This window comes from Anabrus simplex, chromosome 2 (genome assembly GCF_040414725.1).
Source record: "Anabrus simplex isolate iqAnaSimp1 chromosome 2, ASM4041472v1, whole genome shotgun sequence".
NCBI lineage: Eukaryota > Metazoa > Arthropoda > Insecta > Orthoptera > Tettigoniidae > Anabrus > Anabrus simplex.
In genome coordinates this window covers 576,766,055-576,793,538 of record NC_090266.1, presented here as the reverse complement: position 1 = coordinate 576,793,538, position 27,484 = coordinate 576,766,055, and the positions used below count along the sequence as shown (strand labels likewise).

Below are 27,484 nucleotides of genomic sequence, written 5' to 3'. Positions count from 1 at the left end.
TTTGTTTCTTCTGCTTCTTCTGTTTCTTCTTGTTTGATAGGAGGTGCTGTAGGAGAGTTGAATGAATTAGATTTTTCTGAGACGGTAGCCAGTAGAGATTTTAAGGGTTTGGATATAGGACTAAATGTTTTTTCAAGTTGATTTTCTTGTAAAAGCTCTCCTGATTTAAGCGCATCATATTTATATTTTACATTTTTAATAGCTTGCGCAAGATATTGATTGTCATATATGTCTTTCTTTATGTCAGATTGTACTTGGTTTCTCGAACGGATGCTGCTTTTCAAACGGGTGTTCGCTGAACGGGTGCTGTTTTTCGAACGGGTGTTCGTCGAACGGGTGCTGTTTTTCAAACGGGTGTTTGTCGAACGGGTGCTGTTTTTCAAACGGGAGTTCTTGGAAGGGCTCCTGTTTTTCAAACGAGTGTTTTTTCAAAGAAGTTCTGTAGATCTTTAGCTTTTGTTCTGTATCTATGAGCAGACAAACCCATAATGGTATTGTAATAGGTTTTTCAACGCTTTTTATTCTATCATAGAGAAATCCAGGTTTGTTGTGTAGTCAAACACAATATGTAAAGGTAAAGTAGTCGTTGAATGCTTACCATCGTCTCCAACCAATTTAAATTGCAGTTTGTCTTTTGCGTGAACAGTAATTATAGTTCCTTCTCCGATTGTTATAACATTTTCATTATGTTTACACTGAATCTTGTTAGCTGCAGGAACAATAGACAATACTTCAAGTGTTCCCGAGTGTGGTAACGTGTATGTAAGATGCCCATTATTGAGACGATAAAAGGGACTATCGTACATTGATGGTATGCTTGTTATTTGTAGAAGGAAATGAACAAGCAGCTTATTTTTTAAAGCCTGTACTATAGATAGAACGCGTTCATTTACAATGTTTAATATATTATCTTTTGTTTCAACGATGGATTTTTGGATCCATTCTATGTTCTTTTCGTTTAACAAATTAAGCGTTTCAGTCATGCTAGCTTTGAGTGTAGCGATGTCTTGCTTATAGGTAACCTCTATGTTATCGCTGTGCTGTTTGTTGTACGCATAATCTTCCAGGTGGTGCAGAGTGACAACATCTTGAGCTTCTTTGGGGTTTGAAACACCAGATAGTCGTTTGTCATTTATATCAATAGTCTCTTCGTTAATATGAAAATGAGCAAAGTGATTGCTAACGTTATTTTTAAGTTCGTTGATATCATAGATTACTACATCAGTTATGAAATTTTTAAGATTAGCTATGTCTTGCTTATGGTAGACCTTTATTTTATCAATATCTTGTTTGCCGCATGCATAATTTTCTAGATGCTGTAAAGTGACGACATCTTGAGCTTCTTTGGGGTTTGAAACATCAGATAAACGTTTGCCTTTTATGTTGATAGTATCTTCGTTTATATCAAAGTGCTCAACGTGATTGGTAACGTTATTTTTAAGTTCATCAAGATTATTGACTACTACATCAGTTATGTGAGTTTGAAGATTAGCGATGTCTTGCTTATAATTAGTTTCTATATTATCGGTGTGCTGTTTGTTGTACACATAATCTTCTAGGTGCTGCAAAGTGACAACATCTTGAGCTTCTTTAGGGTTTGATACCCCAGATAGTCGTTTGTCTTTTATGTTAATGGTTTCTTCGTTTATATCAAACTGAGCAACATGATTGCAAACGTTATTTTTGAGTTCATTGATATCTTTGACCACCACATCTGATATACGGGTTTTAAGATCAGCAATATCTTGCTTATAGGCAATTTCTATGTTATCAGTATGTTGTTTGCTGCATGCATAACTTTCTAGATGCTGCAAAGTCACCACATCTTGAGCTTCTTTGGGGTTTGAAACCCCGGATAGACGTTTGCCTTTTATATTGATAGTATCTTCTTTTATATCAAAGTGAGCAACATGATTGGTAACGTTATTGTTAAGTTTATTGATATCATTGGTTACTACATCAGTTATATGAGTGAGATCAGTGATGTCTTGCTTATAGTTAGCCTCTATGCTATCGGTATGCTGTTTGTTGTATGCATAATTTTTTAAGTGGTGTAGAGTAATAGCATCTTGATCATTTTCAGGGTCTGAAACATCAGATAGACGTTTACCTTTTATGTTAATGGTTTCTTCTTTTATATCAAAGTGAGCAACGTTCTGTTTAAGTTCATTAATATCATTTTGATGGTTGGCTATCACACAGTCTGTGTATTGTTTGTTATATGCATAATTCTCAAGATGATGCAACGTAACAACATCTTGAGAATCAATTGGATTAGAAGCTTTAGATATGCGTTTATTGTGTATATTGAGGTTATCAGTGTTTACTTCTATAATGTTATTTTGCTTATTTAAGTTTGATTTGAGTTCGTTTACAGCTTGGTTTATGCTTTCTACAACAGCATTAACATCTTCCTGACTAGATGCATACAGTTCCAAATATTGTTTATTTACCGCATCAAGAGGTTTTCTCGGATCTTCTAAACCGGTTAGTCTTCTTTTCTTAACATCTATATCACTCTCTGTTTCAATATCAAAAATATCAGCGTAAGTGTCAATCTTACGTTTCAATTCATTAAGTTCTTTTACAACTGATTCGTCTAAATACTCTTTAGAATGTGTATAATTATGAAGATGTTCCAAGGTCACTGCATTAGAAGCTGCGTTTTGATTTACTATTCCGGTAACTGTAGTGGATCCTAATTCCAAACTTCCCACTCCAGAATTGTTAACAATTGTTTTCTTGAATTCGTTAAGAGAATCTACAACAAATTTTTTATTACATGCATCATTTTCAAGTAGAGGGTCGGCTACACAACGTAGTCGCTTATTATTTAATGAATAATCTCCATCTTCAGTGCGGTATAAATTATTGGCTACAGCTTCAAACAAAATACCATCCACATAAGCCTTAGTTGGTATATCATCTTCCAGTACTGGGTAAGATACAGCAACCTTAACATTTCCACATACCTCCATGATGTTTACACTCACTACTCAGTAGATCAAATGAACATGATCCATATTATATTCGCAGTATTTATACCTTCCGTGTATCGAAATACTTATCGAATCCATTACGATACCGTCCGTTATGTAATTCACTATCTTTATCGATAACAAGGAAACTATATCGATTTTCATTCCAACACTGAGCGCAGAGTTCCTTAAACTCATCGAAGCTCATATCCGTATTAACATGATCATCGTACACATGCTTTAGGTTTCCAACATCTTGTCTAAATAATATAATAAAATTTGCGTTATCTCGAAGTAAATGTTTGGGTAGACAGGTGTAAGTTTGACATAGATAAAACACATCAACACCAAAATGTCTAGCCATACTAAAATATGTTTTCATAATACTTTGTTTATCGCACGCTACATCATCGAAAATAATCACAGAGTGAGGTTTTGTTTCTTCAGGACGTATAACATCTTCGTTTTCAGAATAGCTGTAATAGGAGATACTTGGAATGGAAGCCAGCACCTTTTCTAAGCGAGCATATTTACTTTGCTGTAACGATTTCGAATAGACGTAGACGTTGGCGAAACGCAAACCATTTGGGTGTTCCAACAGATTAATCATAAGATTAGTTTTTCCACAATTCGATGGACCACATATGATACAACGCAAAGAGTTTGGAAGGAGAACACTGTGGCGTCGCACAGCATTTTGTTCTCCTCCTCCATCACCGTCTTCTATTACACGAACAGGTAGAGAGATGGTTTGTTTTACCGTTTTAACCATAGCGGACTGAATGATACGCATCACCTGCATGCTTATATATATATGCTTACCTTGAGGTGAAAGCTTTCACACGATGTTTGTCACTCGAACGAGTAACAACAACGTTACTAGTACAACAAAGAAGACGAAGAAAAATAAGAAGAAGAAGAAGACTTGTTGTGGACGTGGGTTATTGAATAAAATTATAAACAAAGGTATTGACCACCTCCCATTTGAAGCACACATTCCAGGTTACCAGTATTGTGGACCAGGCACCCGACTCGAAAAACGATTGAAACGTGGTGATCCAGGCATCAATCCTCTAGATAAAGCGTGCAAAGAGCACGATATTGCGTACCAAGAAACTGATGCAAATCATCGACGTGAAGCCGATCGAGTATTAGCTTCTAAGGCTTGGGCTCGAGTCAAGTCACGGGACGGAAGCGTACGGGAAAGGCTTGCGGCGTTAGCCGTAGCTGGAATTATGAAAGGCAAGGTAAAGCTAGGAGCTGGAAAACAAAGAAGACAAAAAAGAAAAAACCATTTATTGTTAGCTATTCAGAAAGCTCGCTCTGCGCTCGCACGTCTAGGACCAGGTGTCGGCATCAAGCAGGCAGCTTCCGCAGCACTCAGAGCTGCACGCAAAGCTGTAGGAAACAACAACAAGAACAACAACAGTGTAGGAAAAAGAAGAAGAGTTATCCCATTACCACAAAAAAAGTTGGGGGGGATTATTCCACTTATTCCACTATTCGCAGGCCTATCAGCCTTAGGAAGCCTAGCGGGAGGAGCGGCAGGTGTAGTGAACGCTATAAACAAAGCCAAAAAAGCAAGAGAGCAACTGTCCGAGATGCAACGTCACAACCATGTCATGGAAGCAGTAGCTTTACGGGGCGGAAAAGGCCTCTATTTAGCTCCTTACAAAAAAGGATTGGGTCTATACCTCTGAAACTACCATACAAACCGCTCTCTAACATTGAATTACATCAGTATGCCTTACAGTTAGGAATTCCTTATTTTCGTGGTGTTTACATGAGAGACACGTTGCCTAAGTACGCACACAAAAACGAGAGTTGTATTGTAAATCTAGAACCCTCTTCCCTTTCAGGTTCACACTGGGTAGCAATATATAAAAGAGGGAAGCATGCACACTATTTTGACAGTTTTGGTGATTTGAGACCACCTTGTGAAGTATCACGCTATTTGCGTGGTTGTAACCGTATTCTATATAACTACGAACGTTACCAATCTTTTGATAGCGTTATTTGTGGACATTTATGTCTACAGTTTCTACTAACTATAAATACTGCTGATAAGTGTTGACAACACATCATTCATCATGAAGAGTAGAAAGGAGTCGGTGTACACGTTGACTGGAAATGGGTCGGAATTGAGCATGGAACTATCTCCAGCGCTTGTTTTAGATGACTATTCGTACGAAGTAGGCATGAAGAGTTTGTATACCTCATAAACGATTCCTAACATAACTAAAAATAATAATCTTCTGAGAATTAGGTATGTAGGTAAACATAAAGATATCAATCATGATATAAAGATACCACCAGGAATGTATGAAATTCAGGATCTTATAGATGTTTTAAATAGAAAGTTTGCACGAATAGGAGATACTCCTGATCAAACACATGAATACGAAAAGAATGGTACAAACAGACCCAACAGTAATTTTACTTTAAGCTTTGACAAACATACTTTAAAATCAAAACTTTACAGCAAGTATACAATCGATTTCACCGTTGACGATTCTTTGGCACCTATTCTTGGTTTCGGGCGAACTATTTTGAAACCAAACACAACTAATATCTCACCTTCCCCTATCTGCATTTCGAACATTAACGTTATCCGTGTAGAGTGCAATATTGCAAGCGGTGCATTTTTAAACGGAAAACGTACACGTTCCATTTACGATTTTTATCCTAACGTTGCTCCAGGGTATAAAATAGTTGAGCAACCCTTACCTATCATTTATTATCCTATTGCCTTACAAAGTGTAAACAACATCACTGTGACTCTCAAAGATCAAACTGAAAAGAAGGTTGATTTGCTTGACGAAAACCTTTCGGTTACGCTTCACATACGACCTATCGAATGAACACATGGGAATCGTCTACAGAAATACAAGCGATAGAAGTGGTAGTGGAGAACGTAAAGCTTCGAACCACATCTATCTAAAACCATTGACATTAAGCAACAAACGATATCTGGAATCTTTAGGATACAAAGTTCTTTACCCTTATAAAGATATAAAACTAAACAGACACACCTCGTTCTCACCTACAGCCAGCTAAGCCTTTATAGAGTAAACAACCTATTCACCATGTCTCAAGCGCCAAAAGAAGAAAAACCGTTTTTCAATCATTCTACTTCGGGTACTGCAGGATACAATGATGAAATACGAATCCCCTATTACGCAAGCAAGGATTCTATTTCTTGTAATCCTCACGTTATAAGTACAGTTACAGGCGGAATCATAAAGTTTTTATAAACGGATACACGTACACCCAATATGTACAACAGTTACAAACGAAAGTTTTAAGTTTAAGTGCTATCAGCCCTTATAAAGGTAAAACACACTCCGTGTTTTACTCATAGTGAGCTAAACTTTTGTATGGTAAACAACACCTCCACCATGTTTCGTACGCTAAACATAGAAGAAAAACCTGTTTTCAATCGTTCTATTACTGCTGTTAAGGAGCGAACCTATCGCCCTTACGCAGGTACAACATTCGGCTACAATGATGAAATACGAATCCCAGCACGCAAGCAAGAATACCATCTGTTGCCTTCAAAAAGTTCTCTTCACGTTATAGGTAAAGTTACAAACGGAGCAGGAGCTATATCCACTACTTCTACCCTAGATAGCAATTTCGGTGTTTTTCTCTTCAGCGAATGTCGATATGAACTTAATGGTACAGAAATCGTTCGAACAAGGAATTTGGGAATAGCAAGTACTATGAAGACTTTTGCATCAACGAAATCTACAACCAATCTCCAAAATACTGGTTGGTTCCCTGTCAGTCCAGGTTATGCCCTAGCTGACCCTACAACAGGTTACTTTCACATCGTTATACCTCTTTCTAATATTTTAGGTTTTGCTGAAGATTATCAAAAGTGTATCACAGGTTGCTCCCACGAACTAGTATTAATTAGAAGTAGCAACGATAATTGCACCCTCAAATCTACAGAAGATAATGATAACTCTAATATAATTATTGAGGATATTTACAGGAAGGTGCCTTCACTCTCTCTCTCCCACCAAGAACAAGCACGCATGCTTAACATTGTAGAAAGAAATGAGAACTTGCAAATCGCATTTCGATCGTGGGAATTGTATGAACTTCCTTCTCTGCCTGCAACCAAACGAATGAATTGGACAATAAAAGCATCTTCACAACTAGAAAAACCACGTTTTATTATCTTTGGATTTCAAACTGACAGAAAGAAAAAACACTAACGCTTGTGTGTTTGATCATTGTAATATTTCTAAACTAAAAGTCTTTCTCAATGAGGAATATTATCCAAATGAAGACATACGTGTTAAAATAAGTTCTGGAGACTTTTCCGAACTGTATGATATGTATACAAAATTTCAAGCTGCTTATTACTCATTAGAGGAAAATGAAATCGTTGGACCTATGCTTGGTAGACTAGAGTTTAAAACATTGGCGCCTTTGATTATTATCGATTGTTCTCACCAAAATGACTCTATTCGCTCATCTCCAGTCGACATTCGTGTAGAATTTGAAACCAACACCGACATTCCTGCGAATACATCTCTTTACGCACTTCTTCTTCATGACCGAATTGTGGCTTATAAACCACTTAGCGGAGAAGTTACTATAAAACAGATGTAGACTTGAGAAGAAACACTCACCATGCTTGCATACTTCTCTGTTATTATGGAACATACTATACTAGAACTTAAAAATAGGTATGACTGAACAATAGCGTGGTGTCGTCATAAATCAATGCTTCCTTCACCGCGCTCGTGTCGCCATCTATAAAGTGTTTATTGATGGAGTTACTATAAAAGAGATGTGGGCTAAGAGGAAACCTTCACTCCATGTGCGTGTACTTCTCTTTCATCATGGAACAGTCTCCACTAGTTCTCATCGATCTGAAACCTTTGGATAATGGGCGAGTTGAATGTGCTTTCTGTGAATACACCAAGGATGCTGACTTTAGTTGTGCAGCTTTAATTAAATTCGACAAACAAGATAAGTTAAAAAAAATTTTAAAAGACTTACAAAACAAATGTTTCGTTGTGGTGAACGGATTGGGTGAAGAGTTTAAAACTGTTTTTTCTAAACCTGTTGCTGATTTGTCAATGTACGGATGTTCGAAAGCAGCCTTGACAGCAGAAGAAACCAGTGATGATGAATACTTTCCGTGTGAACTACATCAAGAAGAAAAACAGAAATGTGCGTTATGGCATAATAAACACATGCATGATTGGCTCTCTAAAGAGAGTAATGTTATGCGTATGGTGAGTGCTTCTATAAACAAATATCGTCATAGTGGACTTAAATCATTCAACACTCTGGACTGGTGTTATATGCCTGATGAGATTCTGATTTCGCTTGCTGATCATCAACTTCCTTTTCTTTGGAACATACTGCCAGATGAATTCAAGGAAAAACATCCTGAATATGAATATTGTTATGAACATTACTTCAACAACGATCCAAACGCTACTACTCAAATAGATGGTACTCCCAGTATGAAGAAGGACTGTCGTATGTGTAAACAAAAAAAGGTGAAGGAGATGTATTATAATAGTCCTTGCTGTCCAAAGGAATAAATAATAAAAAAGATGGTGTAATTATGTTTATATACACATTTTTTGTATATGTGTCTTGATTAAATAAATATCATATAACCTCTTTTGTGTATTATTTATTTCACCACCTTCCTTATTGTTAAAATAAAAACAAGCAATATATATAAATTTATTATTTTTATTTTTACAAACTAGCTCTTTTACATTTAATTACATATATAATCACTTCATTTATACTTTAATAACAATCAAATAGGTACACAAATAATTTATTAGTTCCTGTACATACATTTTAATTAGTACATGAAACATCATACTTCTTATACTTCTTTACTATCACCATCAATGCGGTAATGACCCCACGCTAAAGTTGAAATACCATCTGATTGTATGTATCGTTTATCATCATCTGGTGTTAAAACTACTTTGTTTTGACACACAGTAAACACATGATGAAGATTTGATTGTATAGAATACTGATTTTTCATCATATGCTTATTTTCTCTGAAACACTCCTCATAATCATCTATTGTCAAATTCGCTGTAGATTTTACACCTTTGGCTTTTGTTACAGTTTTCTTTTCTGTTTTTATAGCATACATTTTTGCTCTAAGTCCAATAAATTTACAAAACAACACACCTGACAATTCATCCTTCATGTAGCCTATTTCACGTCTATTCATTCTAGGAATTCTGTAAGGATTATCCTCTGAATAGTCTCCTGTATCAAACCATTCAGCAATATCTTCCTTTATATCTGCGTAAACATCCTTAGTTTTTATATGATAAATAAGGCTATCTGTATCAGTATACACTAATGTAAGGTCTCCCTCCTTTGGATACTTTTGCTTCATGTACGCATAATGAAAATCAACTACCTTTGTTTTAGATAAGTCTAATATCGTCATTCCTACAAACATTGGTTTATCGCTCTTGACTATCACCCTTTCCATTTCAATAGCTGCACACGATTCATCAAAAATGACTCGTTTCTTAAAGGTAGGTTGCGCTATTAAACGCCCAGCACCAAAAGGTCCATCCCAACGTGTTGTCAATTTAACATCCCTAAACTTTCTCATATTCATTAGTGTGCGACCAAAAACGGAATTATTCATTAACTTGAAAAAGTTTTTATCAAGATCGTTTGTGCTTTGCTTACGTTTTTCTGTATTCAATTCAATGTAAGGTTTCATCCAAGGAGCTTGATTAAATTGTAGTATTCTGTAAATTTTTAAACATTGCAAACCATACTTTAAACATTGTTTCAAGTTTCGATAATGCAACACATACCGATGTTTATTATGTAGTGTTGTCATAAGTTTAGGAAGAGCCTTTTGTGCAGGAGATTTCCTCATTTCAGGACAAAGTGGAAAATCGTTATGCCAATCATGTATTTCTCTAGGATATAATAAATCCACTTCTAAAATATAACCTATTTCAGATTCATCATCTACATTTAGCACATCAAATTCATCTACATTTTCTACCCAAGAAAAATTGCCTACTGGGAGATACTGCATCATAGCCCACCCATATAGGTTATTTACATCCAAGTACAGTAAATAAGAGTCGGGTATTTCTGGGTTGTAATCGCTCATGTATTTATTGTTAGCTTCAACATACCTATGAGCACAATATACTACTCCTCCTCGAATACCTCTTTCTACAAATTGCATCATATCCACATCGGTGATGAGTTCTATGTGAACTTTTGTTGTCTTTAGAAGCGAACTCCAAGCTAAACCAGGAGCAGTAAAATAATGAGCAGGATCCAACCCATAAGTCTCTCTGCACACCTTTCTAAAGTTTTCAAAAATATCTGCTAAAAGTAGCACATCAGTTTTCAAATACAAATCTGAATAGTCACCCAAAGTAACACAATTAAAAGTTTTCCATACACGTTGTGCTCGTTCATATTCTATCTCAGAAATAGAACTACCAGTAAGCAAACCACCAAACATATCTTTTGGTGGTAAACGTCTTTCATCTAATACGCTTATTTCCTTTACATATTCGTAAGGAAAAACACCTTTTTGACACATCAATTCGAAATGAACAGCATCTGGAAAATATTTCCGCATGATATGTTTAGCATCATTGTTCATGTACAAAGCACATTTCTCTAATGAACTGCCTAAGAAGTTGAATGAATCAAGAAATCGTAATTGCAGCGACCTGAAAGCTTTACTATCAACAACAGGAACAACTTTAGTAAACGACTTATAGCGTTCTGTATTAGTAGGTATTAATGTTACCCTTCCTGGATTAAATACCTCACTCGCATTATCATCATTCTCCTCTACCTCTACAATCTTCTCACACAATTGTTTGATAATAAAATGACTATCGTATCCACTCAAATTATGAAAAAAGACTGGTATGTAATTCGGTAAGGTGTACTGTAGATTACAACACTGGTGACTAGCACCACGAAATTTTCCAGTTAAGTGGTCATGATCTTTAACTTTAACATCTGTTGCGACAAACTCTTTTTCGCAAATATGACAAGTAGTTGCTCCTAAATATTCTTCTTCCTGATCTCTATTAAGTTCCTCTATCGGAACTACTTGAGCATAATAATGTGCTATATCTTGAACAATACTAGATAATTCTCTAACAAACCATTCGCAACAATCGTCTCCGCGATATAAATTAAATCTACTGTATGTTTCATTGTAAGAACAATGCAAATAGTAAGCGATACTGTGCGCTCTGTGATAATTCAAGGGAGCTGTATAGGAAGTTTCATTGTTTGGCATAGCCGTGTCAATCGGGTTCAAAACGCATTCGATGTCAGCATAAATAGTAAAAGGAACTATTTCTTTATGTTTATAATGAATGAACTTGATTATTTTTTCATGCTCTTTCGGCATTTCCAACTTTACAGGATTAAATTGACTGCATGTAACCATGTGGTTATCTAGTCTGGGTTGTGTACCAAAGTATGATAAACAGCGTTCACACACATAGATCTTATGATTATGTTTGTTAACTGTTGAAGACACCAACCGAGATAGAGATTTGATCCACGAAAAATGGTATACAACGTTATCTTGTTCCGTTTGGAGCAGCAATAGGTTTACATGCTTCCTTGCAGAACCCTCTAATTTCTTTGTAATGTAAATAGGTACAATTGTAAACGGTTGATTGCTATCTTGTCCTGCATACATCCACTTTCCATTTTCATACATTACTCCATACACATTCACTGATATATCGTTTTGGTTTTCAAATTTAGACAACTTTTGCATTTCCATAGGAAATGAAATTCCTTCTAAGTTTAAAACACTTCTATAGTGTGGATATGATGATCGACGCTCGGTATGCGTTCTTGCTGGGTTAAGAGCAGCTACAATTGACCATGCAAAACAGTCATCATCGTTGCATTGTACATTAACAACAGCTTTCTTATCCCGTATGGCTTTAGGTAATTTCAAATGGTGACCCGCATGAAATCCTACATATGAATTTATGTTTATTCGCAGTTCTAACAGCGACTTAAGAGCCCACCCAGAATCTCTCTCTGGATAGCGACTCAATTTGGTTAAGGTCTCTTGCACAACATTTTCTTCATACCAGTCTCGTAAATCTGTTGCAATAGTAATAATATGATTTTTGGTGTTGGTGTGAAGTTTAGTTGTCTGATCCGAACTAGGCAATATGTGTTCAGATATCAATGATGTGTTTACTTTAAGCGCACTACTTTCTAACGCTTTTTGCACATACTTTTTAAACCATATGTAACACCTTTCCAAAAACAATTTAGGATCCTTCAACTCACAACTATTTCTAATTGACCCTGTAAACATACGCGTCCTGTAACTAGTTTCTAGTAATGTCCAAGCCATACAACATTTTTCTACTCTTACAGTTACTTTGCTTAAACAATTGTTTTGTATACAATTCTTTAGACTGTCAACTAGATTTACCCAATATGTATTCAATTCATTTGTATTTTCAATTAACGTGGGTTCATAGATTGAAAGATGAGTTGATGGAATAACGTCTACAGACACATTCAACCCTCTGTCCAAACCACATTGTTCTAACATACTCTCTACGGAGGTGTATGTGTCACTTAAAAATTCTTCAAATTTATGATTGTTTGTTACATTATCCAAAGAAAAGGAAAGTTCTTCTGACAACCTCAAACGTTTTGGTTCCATCATTGTTTACCTAATTTCTCTATTTTTAATAAAAAAAACAGCAATAACAGTTATGTACTTCCGCATGAATCCACCATTGTGGAAGGAATGTATAATGCTACTAGAACAAGGAATTAGTTTCAAATCACACTTGTTCTCAAGACTTCATAACAAATGCTAATGATATACCTTACTGTACATATCAATAAACATTAATACATTTGACATAATTTCTTTACTTTAAATAGACAGTAATGACAGTTGCTGTACACAGTATGTACATCCGTATTGTAGTTCAATAACTGTTTTTGAATCCACGAATACGGGGAATGTATAACGTCACAAGAACAGTGAATTAGTTCGGAATCACACTCATCTTGAAGACTGCATAACAAATGCTGTTGATATATCTTACTGTACATATCAGTAAACACTATCACATTCGATTCAAACCTTAGAGTTTTGTAGTTATAACCAGAAATTATTAAAAAATGAGCATTTTTATCCAACCTTGGAGTCTGTAATATCACACGTAACACACACTCATCAACATTTTTCCTGTGCTCTTGATAGTATTCTTTCGAAGAATCTGATGTGTATACAGTAAACGTTAAGGGTGTAATATTGTTTAACCAACAGTCTTCTTCTTCTTCTGCCTTACAACCCTCAAGACATGAAGAAACTATAACTAACTGTTCGATTCCTTCTCTCTGTCTTACACTTATATGCTTATATTTCATATTTTAGACACACATATAAACAAAAAACAGCTTAGGCACACATATAAACACAGCTAAAAAACTATGGTAGATAAAACATAGGTAGGGAAGATTCTAGCGCCTTCTCCTCCTCAGCAGACTACCCTTCCCCCTATACACACATGAACAATGTTAGAATATTAAAGCAAACATTTTAAAGTTTCTATTTAACAAAATCTACCTCGTTACGTGAATTTATTTTGCCTTTATATATAAGCTTCAATCCCCTTTGATTTAATTCCTCCACGTCGTTATCGGTTAGTTCTTGGTACTGAGCTGGTAAAAATACTGATGTTGCCACCTCTTCGTCACCAGATTTTTCTAAAATATCTGCAACAATTCGCCTCCCGTACCGAGTTTTAACAGCTCGGTACGAGAGTACATTGTAAACTTCATTGACCGCTAATTGATCTAGCGGTCTATACTCGCTTCCTCTTGATTTGGATAAAGTAGAAAGTTTCTTCAACAAGTCCATTACTTGATGACAAACAGTTAAATCACACTCTGAAACCAAAAAAAGAAGAAATCCTAATATTATCCTCTCTATTCCATCAAGTTATAACTTACTACATTGCGTTACAAAGAAACAGAGAGAAAAAACTTACCAAAAGATTAGGTGTGAATCAAATGTCTGGTCAATCCCGAACAGCGCGAGCAGCAATCAAGGATATATGTAATAGATCACTGATGTACACAAGCAAGGTCGCAGAACCAGCGAATACGTTTCCACAAACGAATGTTGGCTATATATATACTAAACTCATCGCAGCAGGAGAGCGCACGTGCAAACCAACTCAGCGGGAGGGCGCACGTGCATGCATGTTTAAAAATAGGAGACAAAGGAGGCTGGCTCAGCGGGAGAGCGCACGTGCAAACCAACTCAGTGGGAGAGCGCACCTGCCACACACAGCTGCACAAAAGAACAAAGGAAGCGGGGGGAACGAGGCTGACTCAGCTGGGGGAGCGAGGGGAGGGGAACGAGGCTGACTCAGCGGGAGGGGAGCGCGCACCTGCCACACACAGCTGCACAAAGGGGGAAACGTAACCCCCCCCTCCGCCAAGGGGGTGGAGGCCACACCCCGCCCCCACCACCCTGCACGCGCGCGCGCGCACGCACGCTCACCTCCCCCACAGAGACAGACCAACACACCCACCCTCCCCCCCAGCACTACCCAACCCCACCAATCAGAGCAAAGCCCCGCCCCCACCCACCAATCAGAGCAAAGCCCCGCCCCCCACCCACCCACCAATCAGAGCACAGGCCACTCCCCCACCCCCACCCCCAACCAATCAGAGCACAGACCACGCCCCCCGCCCACCCCCTACCCCACCCCCACCCCAAAGTGGATCAGAACCGGCGTCACACCACTACTCGCATGTAACACATGAACGCAGTCATCAAGTATCAGTAAATTCAGTGTTAGAATAAGTAGACTGAACATTCTTACATGGCAGGTGGAATGTACCGTATGCCCAAGATGAACTTCCTGTAATTTTGATCGATATTCCTCTTGATAAACGCCAAGTAAAGTGATTGCAGCGACATAAAGTTCAACACCAAGAAGCGGAGTTATGCGTAGTTTGAAGAAATATGGACTGGACGAGTTCGGCCTGTGTTCTGCTTAGCACGACTGGGCAATTTCAGCTTTTTAACTTTATTTGTGGAATTACCTGCATTAATCAGTCAACAAGGAGATGATAAACCATTTGGAAGAAATGGTATTGAGTGATTTCAGACTGCCGTATCTGAAGAATTGTTGAAACATATGCAGGACTCTTTTGCTATGTCGTGTTAGGGAATATTAAGCCATGGATTAAGGACACTTCGAATACATTTGAAGCTAATCAGGTTTGATTGATACATTTATGCACAGAATAATAGAAGTGATGAACCTTTGTTTTATCCCTTGTGAAACGAGACAAACTGTTGCGAAGACTTTGTATCGCTTCCCAATAGGATGCTCATTAATCGGGTTTGGCTGGTTTCTTTCTTTCATTCTTCCATGAAAAGAAGGTAAATTTCTATCACCGATTCGAATGTTCATACTATTGGCCGATTTTAGATACTGTAACTGTTTATCTCTGAAGTTGAAAACTACCAATTCCTCTAGCATTTGCATGTCTGTTTTCAAACGTTTAACTGAATTAATTCCCCCCACCCCACCCTTTTGAAGCTTTTGTTACTTTCATAAGATTTTTTCTCATATCGTAGACTTGGTGATTTCCATGGAACTCTATTGTTTCTTAGGTTCTACCCACCTATGTAGCGCAGAGAATACACCACGTCCATGACAGAGAATAGGGAGGGGACAATTTTGTAGGTACAAAGTTGGAATTCTGATCCCTGAATTTTTAGGGAAATATTTAGATTGTAAACTGCCTCTAATTTGTAAGCTTATAAAATTACACTCTCTTAGACCCCATCATAACACAGGTTATATAATATTCTGTTCCTCACAAATGCATGAAGATACTCCAACTAATATACTACTATTTTCATCATGTTGCAGCCTAATGGACAGTGAACGACGTAGCGGGACTCCAAGAGATGATTTTGGCTGGACAGACTACTACCCCTTGGATAAGGTGAGATTTTGAATATTTAGCCATGGATTAAGGACACTTAGAATACTTCTGAAGCTAATAAGATTTGGTTGATACATTTACTGCTCAGGATAACAGAAGTGATGTTCCTACGTTTTATCCTTTGTGAAACAAGTCAGACTGTGAAGAAGACTTTGTGCCACTTCCCAATACCATGTCCATTAATCAGGTTATAACTATAATTATAACAAATTATTTACTTCGAGTTTGCATTGTGTGTTCAAATAACTGTAATATTTAACCATAACGGAATATATCAGTCTGTTAAAACTTTCACCAAAACTATACTGTACATCATATGCAGTTGGTTTCACTGCATATAAGCTTTGAAACATTACCTCATATTTTGTTGATAGTGAATTAGGCAGAGAAAAATAAAAAAAAACAGGTTCAGTAGCATTTTGTCTCTTTGTTTATTAAATTAGGCGAAATTGGCTGAATGTTATTTTATTAAACACAATATTTGAATTGAGCGAAAGAGGTATTGTAACTTAGACCATGAGTTATTTGATTAGTATAAAGTGAAACTGTAGTTTAGAGGCTAATTTAAAATAAATTGTGATACAGCTCCGCCCAATCAAAAAAATTGTAAATAAAGGAATGATAATGCAGTATATAATCTTTTATACCTTACAGCTATTGCTTTTGCTACCAGTAGTAGGTCTAATGAATACATTCAAGATTGTAGATACCTTTAGTTACCTTTCTCGTGTTCTAACTTCTATGACTGTTAGTTGTACGTGCATGCTATTCCTTTTTTAAATTCCGAAAATTATAAACATATTTGAAAATAATAAGGTGGTTTAGATTTCTTATTTCCGTGAACTTGCTCTGGTAGGATGACGTTGGCTTACATTCTCGTCATCATCATCATCATCATCATCATCTGTTTACCCTCCAGGTTCGGTTTTTCCCTCGGACTTAGCGAGGGATCCCACCTCTACCGCCTCAGGGGCAGTGTCCTGGAGCTTCAGACTCTTGGTCGGGGGATACAACTGGGGAGTATGACCAGTACCTCGCCCAGGCGGCCTCACCTGCTATGCTGAACAGGGGCCTTGTGGAGGGATGGGAAGATTGGAAGGGATAGGCAAGGAAGCGGCCGTGGCCTTAAGTTAGGTGCCATCCCGGCATTCGCCTGGAGGAGAAGTGGGAAACCACGGAAAACCACTTCCAGGATGGCTGAGGTGGGAATCGAACCCACCTCTACTCAGTTGACCTCCCGAGGCTGAGTGGACCCCGTTCCAGCCCTCGTACCACTTTTCAAATTTCGTGGCAGAGCCGGGAATCGAACCCGGACCTCCGGGGGTAGCTAATCACGCTAACCACTACACCACAGAGGCGGACTTACATTCTCGTACTGACTCATATCATTCATTCAGATCTGTATGAACATTAGAGAGAGATTGGTGCTAACAGTTTTGAATTCCTGAAAGAAAGCACCTTGATCTCACCCGATAAGGTAATTTGGTGACAAAATATATCTTAATCTCTGTAACACAATACGTCAGCAACGACTACCATAGATTTAAGTAAATAAAATACTGTTGTTTAATCGACGTTCTGGGACGGAACAAATATTCATGCAGGATTAAAATAAATTGAATGGTTCCCATCTACAACGCTGTAATCAACATTTCTTTGAAAAGTCTAATATGGGTGGAACAATGTTTTATCCGACAGTCACCGGGCGAGTTGGCCGTGCGCGTAGAGGCTCGCGGCTGTGAGCTTGCATCCGGGAGACAGTAGGTTCGAATCCCACTATCGGCAGCCCTGAAGATGGTTTTCCGTGGTTTCCCATTTTCACACCAGGCAAATGCTGGGGCTGTACCTTAATTAAGGCCACGGCCACTTCCTTCCAACTCCCAGGCCTTTCTTATCCCATCGTCGCCACAAGACCTATCTGTGTCGGTGCGACGTAAAGCCCCTAGCAAAAAAAAAATATCCGACAGCCTATTCTTATTGCAAATGTGTGTTCCTTGCAAAAAGGTATGTTGGCAGAATTTTGTGATTCCTAAAATGTGAAGTGAGTGCAACAACGTTGTAAGTGAAACAAATATGGAGGACAGTACGCCTCTTGTTATGTTTCAAGGGGTTAAATCTCGTTTAAACAACGGTAAAAGAAAGAATATAAACTTGAAGGACAAGAAGAGAATTAAGAGAAAATACAACGGAGGTGCAGTATTGCCACCTATTTCGATCCGAAAGGAGCCAGTGCCAGGAAAGTTACCTCTAAAAGAAGTAAGTGTGGAAACGTTGTAACTAATATAACCTACAGTTAATAATATATTCATATATCCTATAAATGCTTGTAAATAATTTATGAAGATGTATGATAGTATGTTTTATACTATTCTGAAATAGTGCTCTTTTAAAGTAATGCAGCTTGTGTCTATAATAATGAATTAGGTATAGGCTATAAGTAAGCATTCGTCGTTTACCTGGTCTTGAATCAGTCATCATTTCGTCATCCATATAGGCCTACTTAATATTTTACAATGTACTAATATAAGCCTTTGCCTAAGTCTTATTTCATTCCAGGAACGTGTCTGCGTCTTGAAATGGGAAGATAAGCAAAAGATATTTAAATATGTTTATACATTGAATTATGCTGACCGGACTAGGTTCTTGGCTAACCCATCTGTCAAAGATATTGATATCAAACAAAGAAAAACAGGCGATGCTACTTCTCGAAGACATTGCACTGTAGAGTATTACTTACCCGTAAAGGGCATCGCATGTGAGTCTGCCAGAAAACTCTGTGCAATATATTCACAATAACGCCAAGACATTTGCAAGTATTAATATAAAAGGTGAAGTTCTTCAAGCCTCTTGATGACAAGCTTGGCAGACATGGCAGCTATATCAATAGGACTCCTGATGAAATGAATGTTCTCGTGGAAAATCACATTGCGTTATTGCCAAAACAAGAGAACCTTTACTCCAGGAGCGAAAGTGAAAACGTGCGTTTGGATACAGAAATGACTGTGAGAAAGATGATATGAAATGGTGTATGGCTTTTAGTGCCGGGAGTGTCCGAGGACATGTTCGGCTCGCCATGTGTAGGTCTTTTGATGTGACTCCCGTAGGCGACCTGCGCGTCGTGATGAGGATGAAATGATGACGAAGACGACACATACACCCAGCCCCTGTGCCAGCGAAATTAACCAATCACGCTTAAAATTCCCGACCCTGCCGGAAATCGAACCCGGGACCCCTGTGACCAAAGGCCAGCATGCTAACCATTTAGCTAAGGAGCCGGACGGTGAGAAAAATGCACCAGATCTTTTGCATTAAATATCCTGAATCTCACTGAACATAACGTTTTTACAGAGATATTTTCAGGTCTGAGATTAAACTTAGGTATGGAGTTTCATGGATCGATTCATGTGCATATTTTGAAAGCTTGTATTCATATTGAAGCAGCTTGAAATGAAAAAATGAAAGACGTAAAATAGAGGAAGAATGTAAGGTCGGGTCGGGAGGTTGTGGGTTCGGTTCCCACTGGTGTCTGGTTGGCCATTTTTGTTCTGTACTTAACATCTCTTCAACACGTACTAAATGTACGTAACACGACTTAATAGGTTGAAAGTCGGTTTCGATTACAATGCGGTCGTGAGAATTCAATATTCATTGACTTGGCCCTCAACGGGCAACTTAAACGCACTCTACAGTGTGATGGTAGTAGTACCAGACCTGTAGCTCAGATTCTTTCCAACAGAACAAAGCTGGCGTAGGCCATCATAGCTCAATTGGTAGAGCAACCGACGCGAAATCGGGAGGTTGTGGGTTCGGATCCCACTGGTGTCTGGTTGGCCATTTTTGTTCTGTACTTACCATCTCTTCAATACGTACTAAATGTACGTAACACGACCTAATAGGTTGAAAGTCGGTTTCGATTATTTTACCTTAAACGATGCATCCCCTCCCATATTTTAAAGCGTGCGGCGCACGCATCGCGTCTTAAGGTCGTACGCACCTGAATAGAATAGTAAAAATCGCTTAAAGAGAAAAAGGGCCAAAGGCCTCGAGGCATGGCTCATACAGCAGTGAACGGTAATCATCGTCGACGGGTCTAAGAGTAATAAATGACCCGGAGAAGTATTTTTATGAGTATCGCCTGGAAAACCAATTGAAAGCAGACAATAAGCTCTCTACTCCATGATATATTACATATAAAGAAGAGGCCTATAGGAGTCTGAAACAAGGTTGGCTTTTGTTTAAAGGAACGATACCCTTATTTCTGAAATCAAATCTCAAAATATGATTTATATTCATTCACACAAATGAGAAAAATGTAGTTTTAAAACTGAAGTCACAGTGGCAAGGCACAAGAACAACTCAACTTCTGCTCCCTGGACATCCCGCCGTACACATTATAGTGTTCAGCGTACGGGAGAAGATGTAACGGAAGATGCTACATTATGCGTATACCTAACGATATTGAACATTCATTAGAATTAACTAAAAAATACATAATAATTATCAGGACTAAACCATTCAAAATTATTGATTGGAAGTAACAAATAACATTATTCCTATTTTTAAAGGGTTACGTCAAACCTTCTGGGGCACATTCTTTTGCCCAGTGTAATTGTAATATCTCAGTCACCGATTTCCCTAACAGAGTACTTGAATTAGAGCTCTTAAACTTAGGTACAAAATATAAGACGTCTAATTAAGGAATCATATTCAAAACCGTGCTTAAAACACCTAATCATCTTACCAATGTTTGTCAGACAAAGTTAGGAGATGTTTATTTCTTATGCAGGTAAATGCTTGGCTTGATTCATTGGTGGAGAAGTACCCATCTATTGTCTCGTCAATAATCGGTGGCTCATCGTTCGAAGGAAGACAGATCCGAGGAGTGAAAGTGTCTTATAAGGCTGGTAATCCTGGAGTTTTTATCGAATCTGGTAAGTGGAAAGTTTATTTCAGAAAATAAATAAAACTAGTTATGTATTCTTTTATAATTACATAGAACAATATTAAGTACAAACCTTAAGTAACCTTGAGATAAGTTACAATTCGACGAGTTTAGAATGTGAAACAAAACTCAGTTCCATCGAATCTGAAGTATTAGATCAGTTCACAAACAGTGGTGGAAAACGAAATCCCAACACCAAGAAGACATTAGTTTAGAGGAATGAAATTTAGGCTAAGTAGTTGTCTATGTAACGTATTTAATAGATTAAAGTTTTCAGGTCACAGGTCTAAGTATGTCAAAAACGTATGTGGGACGGTGCTACATTAATAACCGCCGTAGTCACCACGATTTTGAATGCAATCATGCAGACATGCATTCAATGTGTTTTATATGTGTCGTACGTCGTTTTGTGGTGAACTTGGTCAGTCAAATCAGCAACGGTTAATGCTAGTATTACGTGACGGTGTATTTGAAGGGTGTGGGGAAAAATAATAGTACCCGCATTGGCTATAATGGATACATTCAGTTTTTAAAGATTAAAAAAGTTATTTAAAGTTATTTAATTATTCATAATTTAATTACTAATTATTTAATTACTTAATTATTTTATGATCGAATTATTTAAGTTATTTAATACAGCTGGTTTTTCTGCTCATAGAACGAAGCACAAAATCAACTAGCGTAGATCAGGGTTAACATTGTATTACTGAGTTTGAAATATTCAAATTTGAGGGTACCATTGTCTTTCCCAATACCCTTCACTTATCGTCCCAAGTGCTCAATGGACGAAAGGTCTGGTGACATCGCAGGCCAAGGCAGCTTATTGACACACTGTGGAGCACGTTAGGTGACAGCAGCAGTATGAGGACGAGAGTTATCATGTTGGAAAACACCCCCTTGAATACTGCGAATGAATGTCAGCACAACCGGTTCAGTCACTGGTCTGATGAACAAATCCGCTGTGAACGTTCTTGGGATAACGACCAGGGTGCTCCTGCTGTCAAAGGAAATCGCTCCCCAGACCATAACTCCTGGTGTAGACCCAGTGTGTTGACGCCACAGAGAGCTTGATTCTAAGCGGTTACGTGGCCTCCTTCTTACCGAACTACTGCCATCACTGGTACCAAGACAAGAACGGCTCTCATGCGAGAATACAACAGGTTTCCACTCGACCCTCCAATGAGCTCTAGCTTGACACCACTGCAGTTGCATATGGCAGTGATTCGGAGTTAGAGGCATGAACGCTACAGGACGTCTGGCTTGGTGCTTTCCCTCAATTAATCGTTCTTTTGCAATTCGCTGTGTCTAATGGCTGCCGCACATGCAGTACGATCCACCACAGCCATGCGGCGAATACGGCGGTCTTCTCTCTCCATAGTGGTCCGTGTGTATCCAGACCCCGGTCTCCTTGAGAGAATGCCTTACTGTGACCATTGTTGTCAACACCAATGCACTGTGGGTACATCCCTGCCAAGTCTTTCTGGAATATAGTGGAAATAACATCCACCTTCTCGTAGCCGTATCACACGGCCTAGATCAAACAGCGTAAGCGGGCGATACTGCCTTCTTCGACTCCTTAAAGGCATATTTGACTCACACCTACGTCACAACGTCAAAACCGGACGATGACTAATTCTCACGAAGAGCACAGCGCGTATTTAAAGTAAGCTTGCTTTGCAAGGTCATATTGGCGCTACTAGCACTACTCCTTGCCGAGCAGCGCTCATATTTGAATAGGCGTCACCTTTCAGATGTGCAAACACGTCTATCGAATTTCGTTTATCTAGCGCAACTCCTTCTTGGTGTTGGGACTTTATTTTCTCCCAGTTTATTTAGGAGAACATAAGCTCCTTGGCAATGAAATGAATAAATGAGTACATCAGTATGAGGAGCAACGGACAGTCATAAAATCAGTGCCCTAATGAATGTAGTGATAATTAGAAAAGCTGCGTGTAGATCTGTCACAAAAGCGCATACGCTCTTACGTCACTGATCACTATATAATACCCTTCAGAGGGAATGCTACTTGATAATAAGGTCAATAAGAAATAAATTCAGCTACTCCTTAATCCATTTAGATCGTAGTTATGATAATGTATAAGTTAAAGACATCATTGTAATCGCCTAGGCTTCTTAGGGTTTCCCACTGCATACGATAAATTTAACGTGAATTCCATGTCTGCCTCTGTGTACTTCGATTATTACATCCGCCAGGGTACAGTACCTACTTTTCCTTTCGCAATATCCGGTAAGTTTTGTTTACTGGTCATTACATTTTGTATGTTCTGTCCTTGCCTCGACTTTACAATTTTATCGCGTTCTTTCACGTTGGATTTTTCGTTATGATAATTTTCGAATTGTGTTTGATGAGGATATTTGTTGTTTAAAGGGGCCTAACATCTAGGTCATCGGCACATTTTCGAAATTTTTGACATGGATATGATTCCTTCTACTCTTCATTATTGTCCTTAAATGACTTCTTATTGCTGGTTTTTTAACGTGGCACGAATTCCGACGGTTATTTTTCATTATGACGATGGGGTAGGAAAACGCTAGGACTAGGGATGCACCGACTGTGGTTTTAATTAATTTACATCCTGGCGAGAAAATCGAAATTCAATGGCGATCCTGAACTGAGCACAATACGCTCATCTTCATATGCTTAAATAAAAATTCACTGTACTGTTGTGTGAGATATAATATTATAGTTACTAGGGCGAAAGTGTTCCACTGAGCGAGTGGCAACGTGGTTTGAGTCAGGAAACTCTCAGCTTGCATTCGGGAAATATTTGGCTGATTATGATTTTGCCTGGTTTCCCATTTTCACACCAGGCAACTGCTGGGGCTGAATCTTAATTAAGGCCAAGGTCACTTCCTTCCCGCTCCTAGCACGTTCTTCTCCAGTTGTCACCGTAAGACATACTTGTGTCGGTGCGACGTAAAGCAAATTGCAAAAGTGAAAAGTAAACGTTCCGCGTATTCGCTTCGATAGGTGGATTGAGTTTAGAGCCAATGTAACTTACTCATCTAAATAACCACGTCGGAAGAGGTTTACCTTCCAAAAAGGAATGATAGAAGAATTTTCTGATCACTGCATGTGTGTGTTTGTGTGCTAATTCTGTCATTGTGGTCCGTGTCAGTGTTACTCATTGCAAATAAAAGAGAGCTGGAGTTTTTCAGTAATTTTTTTTTGCTAGGGGCTGTACGTCGCACCGACACAGATAGGTCTTATGGCGACGATGGGATACGAAAGGCCTAGGAGTTGGAAGGAAGCGGCCGTGGCCTTAATTAAGGTACAGCCCCAGCATTTGCCTGGTGTGAAAATAGGAAACCACGGAAAACCATTTTCAGGGCTGCCGATAGTGGGATTCGAACCTACTATCTCCCGGATGCAAGCTCACAGCCGCGCGCCTCTACGCGCACGGCTAACTCGCCCGGTCAGTAATATTTTCTTATCAAAAAGAAGGCTAAGCATATTTCTTCCTTCATGTCGATGCTACTAAAGACCGTCTGCCTCTGTTCATTTCCTGGTACTGCCAGATATTTAAGAATGGCAGGATGATGGTGTGTGGTTAAAATGGTCCATGTAACTCTCCTTCGATGAGGGAGTGCCTCTAAAGAACAACACGACCTCGGGACGAGAACACGAGTTCGTTTACCGTCGTTGGTATGGATTCAATTTTCAGGATCCAGTATATGTAGCTATTAAATTACCGTTTCATTTTAAGCAAAAGTTTGAACGATTGAGGAATTATTGGTGAAAATTCACATTTTTTCTTTTCGATATTGTCAGTGATGCTAATTGTACATAACCTAATGAATGATTAGTTATTTTCTACACAACCCTAACCCGTCTCTCAGCGATAGAATCAATTTCATCCAAACTTGTTACATTACTTTCAAAATGTGTCACAATGAGTGTATATTTAAAAACCTGGAAACTATTGGTTGGTTACAGGGGAGTCGGAAACACCTAGAGTGAAATTTATCAATAGCTAGCCTTCAATTCGTATCACGAATTCGTTGAAGGTACGGCAAGCTCAGTGCGTTATCAGCGTCAATAATAATAATAATAATAATAATAATAATAATAATAATAATAATAATACACTTCCCTTAGGGGCCATTGACCTAGATGTTAGGACCCTTTATACAACAAGCATCATCATCATCATCATCATCATCATCATCATCATCAATATATTCACCATAAATTATCATATTTTTCAGTGTTCAAATTACACACATCTTGGAATATTTAACCCCTTCAATACTGAGAAGCAATCTGAGGCATTTTTTACTAATATAATAATGATAGAGTTTACTGGATTCGTGATGCCTAGGATTATTATTAAATATGATTAAATAGATGATCTACGTAAGAAGCTAATGAGTTTTTATCGCATTTGTTGAATTGTTCTCCTTAATTCAAATTAATCATTGTGAGATTTTATCATCATTAATTTTTTTTTTTTGATTCGTTGTGCCCAGCTGTGGAGCGCGTTTGAACTTATTTTGCACAATGTTTCTTCTTCTTTTCTTCCCAATATCTCTTCATTTTTTCACTGTGTTCCTTTCTGCGTGTTTCTGTCCAGCCTGTATTTTTTCTTGTTGGTTTCTCTGCAAATTTATGTTTGTTTACTAAGCTTCTAAATTTCATTCTATCTTGAATGGTTTCGTCCTCGATACCCATTTCTTGTAGATCTTCATGTATTTCTGCTAACCAATTGTTGCGGATTTTCAGGGTTAGAGCTAGATTTAGAATTTTCTTTGTCAGCCTGTTGTTATCCATTCTGTGTAGGTGTCCGTAGAATTTTAGTCGTCTCTTTCTGATGGTATCTGTGATTTTTTCTGTGAATTGAAAAATTTCGTGTGGTTTCTTTTTCATCCAAATTCCATTTTCGAACTTTGGTCCTAGGATTTTTCTGAGAATTTTCCTCTCTTGTTTCTCAATGCTTTTCATTTGTGACCTGCCGCCAATGATCAGTGTTTCAGATGCATAAAGTGCCTCTGGTTTGATGACTGTATTGTAGTGTCGTAATTTTGCATTTTTTGATATACATCTTTTGTTGTATCTGTTCCATGTGATTTTGTAAGCCCTTTGCAGTTTAGCAGTTCTTTCTTTGTTAGCTTCTTATCATCATTAATTATAAGTTTAATTGTTTTTTTATCTTGGCAAAGTTCGGTACGGATTCGTTATATTACTGATGTTCCACCTACACTTCTCAAGCTTCATAATACAAGGTTCATTGAGGAAAACCACTTCACTAGTACAAAAGAATGACTTATCTTTGTAAATTTTCTTATGAAATGAATCTCTCCTAAAGCATTATTTAATCCAGCGATGTTCAGATGCCGGGAAACTGGAAGCGAGCTGCTACACGGCCAGAGGGCAGATTGCAATGGTACAGGGGTATGACAGTCCACTGCGCTGTCCCGCATTGTACGGCTGTAGGTCGCTTTCGTAGTTAGTCTCAGTTAACATTATGGAGCTTACTGCGGAAGTCTGAAAGCGGAGGCTCTCCACTTCGTTGTAGTTTCCACATGAATGGAGAGTATTATATTTATTTATGGACGCTCAAGTATTGGCTAAATGTTTAATTCGTCATAAAAACTTGAACCAATTGAAGAAATTCCATCTAAAACGAAGTTATTTCGTGTATCATAATAAGGATTACGATCAATATAAAGATGAAGATCGTCTAGTACTAATAAAGCGACTGAACGATGAAATAATCAACCAAGAGGTAGGTTTTATATTCACATATTTCAGAGTTTGTGATTAACTTGTGCCTAATCATATTAGCCTAAATATGATTCAAAACTGAATACGGACTAACTATAACGATATCATTCTGTAACGTAGTATTAGCACATTGCTAGATGGTTTGTAAATATGATTATAAAAACAAACTAAAACCTAAAATTTCCATATATAAAAATTGTTTGAAGCAAGGGTAGGTCAAGTTTACATCACTCTACTTTCAGGACAATGCAATTGTAAATATAAGCAATGAGCCAACCGTCCGCGTAGAGGCGCGCGACTGTGAGCTTGCATGCGGGAGATAGTACGTTCGAATCTCACTATCGGCAGCCCTAAAAATGGTTTTCCGTGGTTTCCCATTTTCACACCAGGCAAATGCTGGTGCTGTACCTTAATTAAGGCCACGGCCGCTTCCTTCCAACTCCTAGGCCTTTCCTATCCCATCGTTGCCATAAGACCTATCTGTGTCTGTGCGACGTAAAGCCCCTAGCAATAAAAAATGGAGGGGAGAGAATTTAGAACAAAATCTGATATAGCCATATGAATCAGTAAACCTATCAAGATGGACTGTGAATCGTCGAATTCCAAGACCTTAGCGAGGACTTACAAACCAACTTGTACAACTAAGTAGAAATTTTACTTTTTAATCACTGACCGTAGATAAAGATATCGATGCATCTGAAACTGTAAAACTAGCCGTGTTCATTCGCGGCGTGGATGCGAATCTTCAGATTACAGAAGAATTGTTGGATCTTTTATCAA

The 27,484-nt window shown here is 38.1% G+C and overlaps 1 protein-coding gene across 1 annotated transcript in view; it reads left to right on the top strand.

Moving 5' to 3' along the window:
• Positions 1 to 27,484, top strand: part of LOC136862933 (zinc carboxypeptidase) — a 106,014-nt gene that overhangs the window by 34,648 nt on the left and 43,882 nt on the right. Inside the window, exons 4-5 of the mRNA XM_067139222.2 lie at positions 15,941 to 16,016; positions 20,803 to 20,947. Coding sequence (XP_066995323.2) covers positions 15,941 to 16,016; positions 20,803 to 20,947 — 221 coding nt within the window. The remainder of the gene's footprint in view (positions 1 to 15,940; positions 16,017 to 20,802; positions 20,948 to 27,484) is intronic.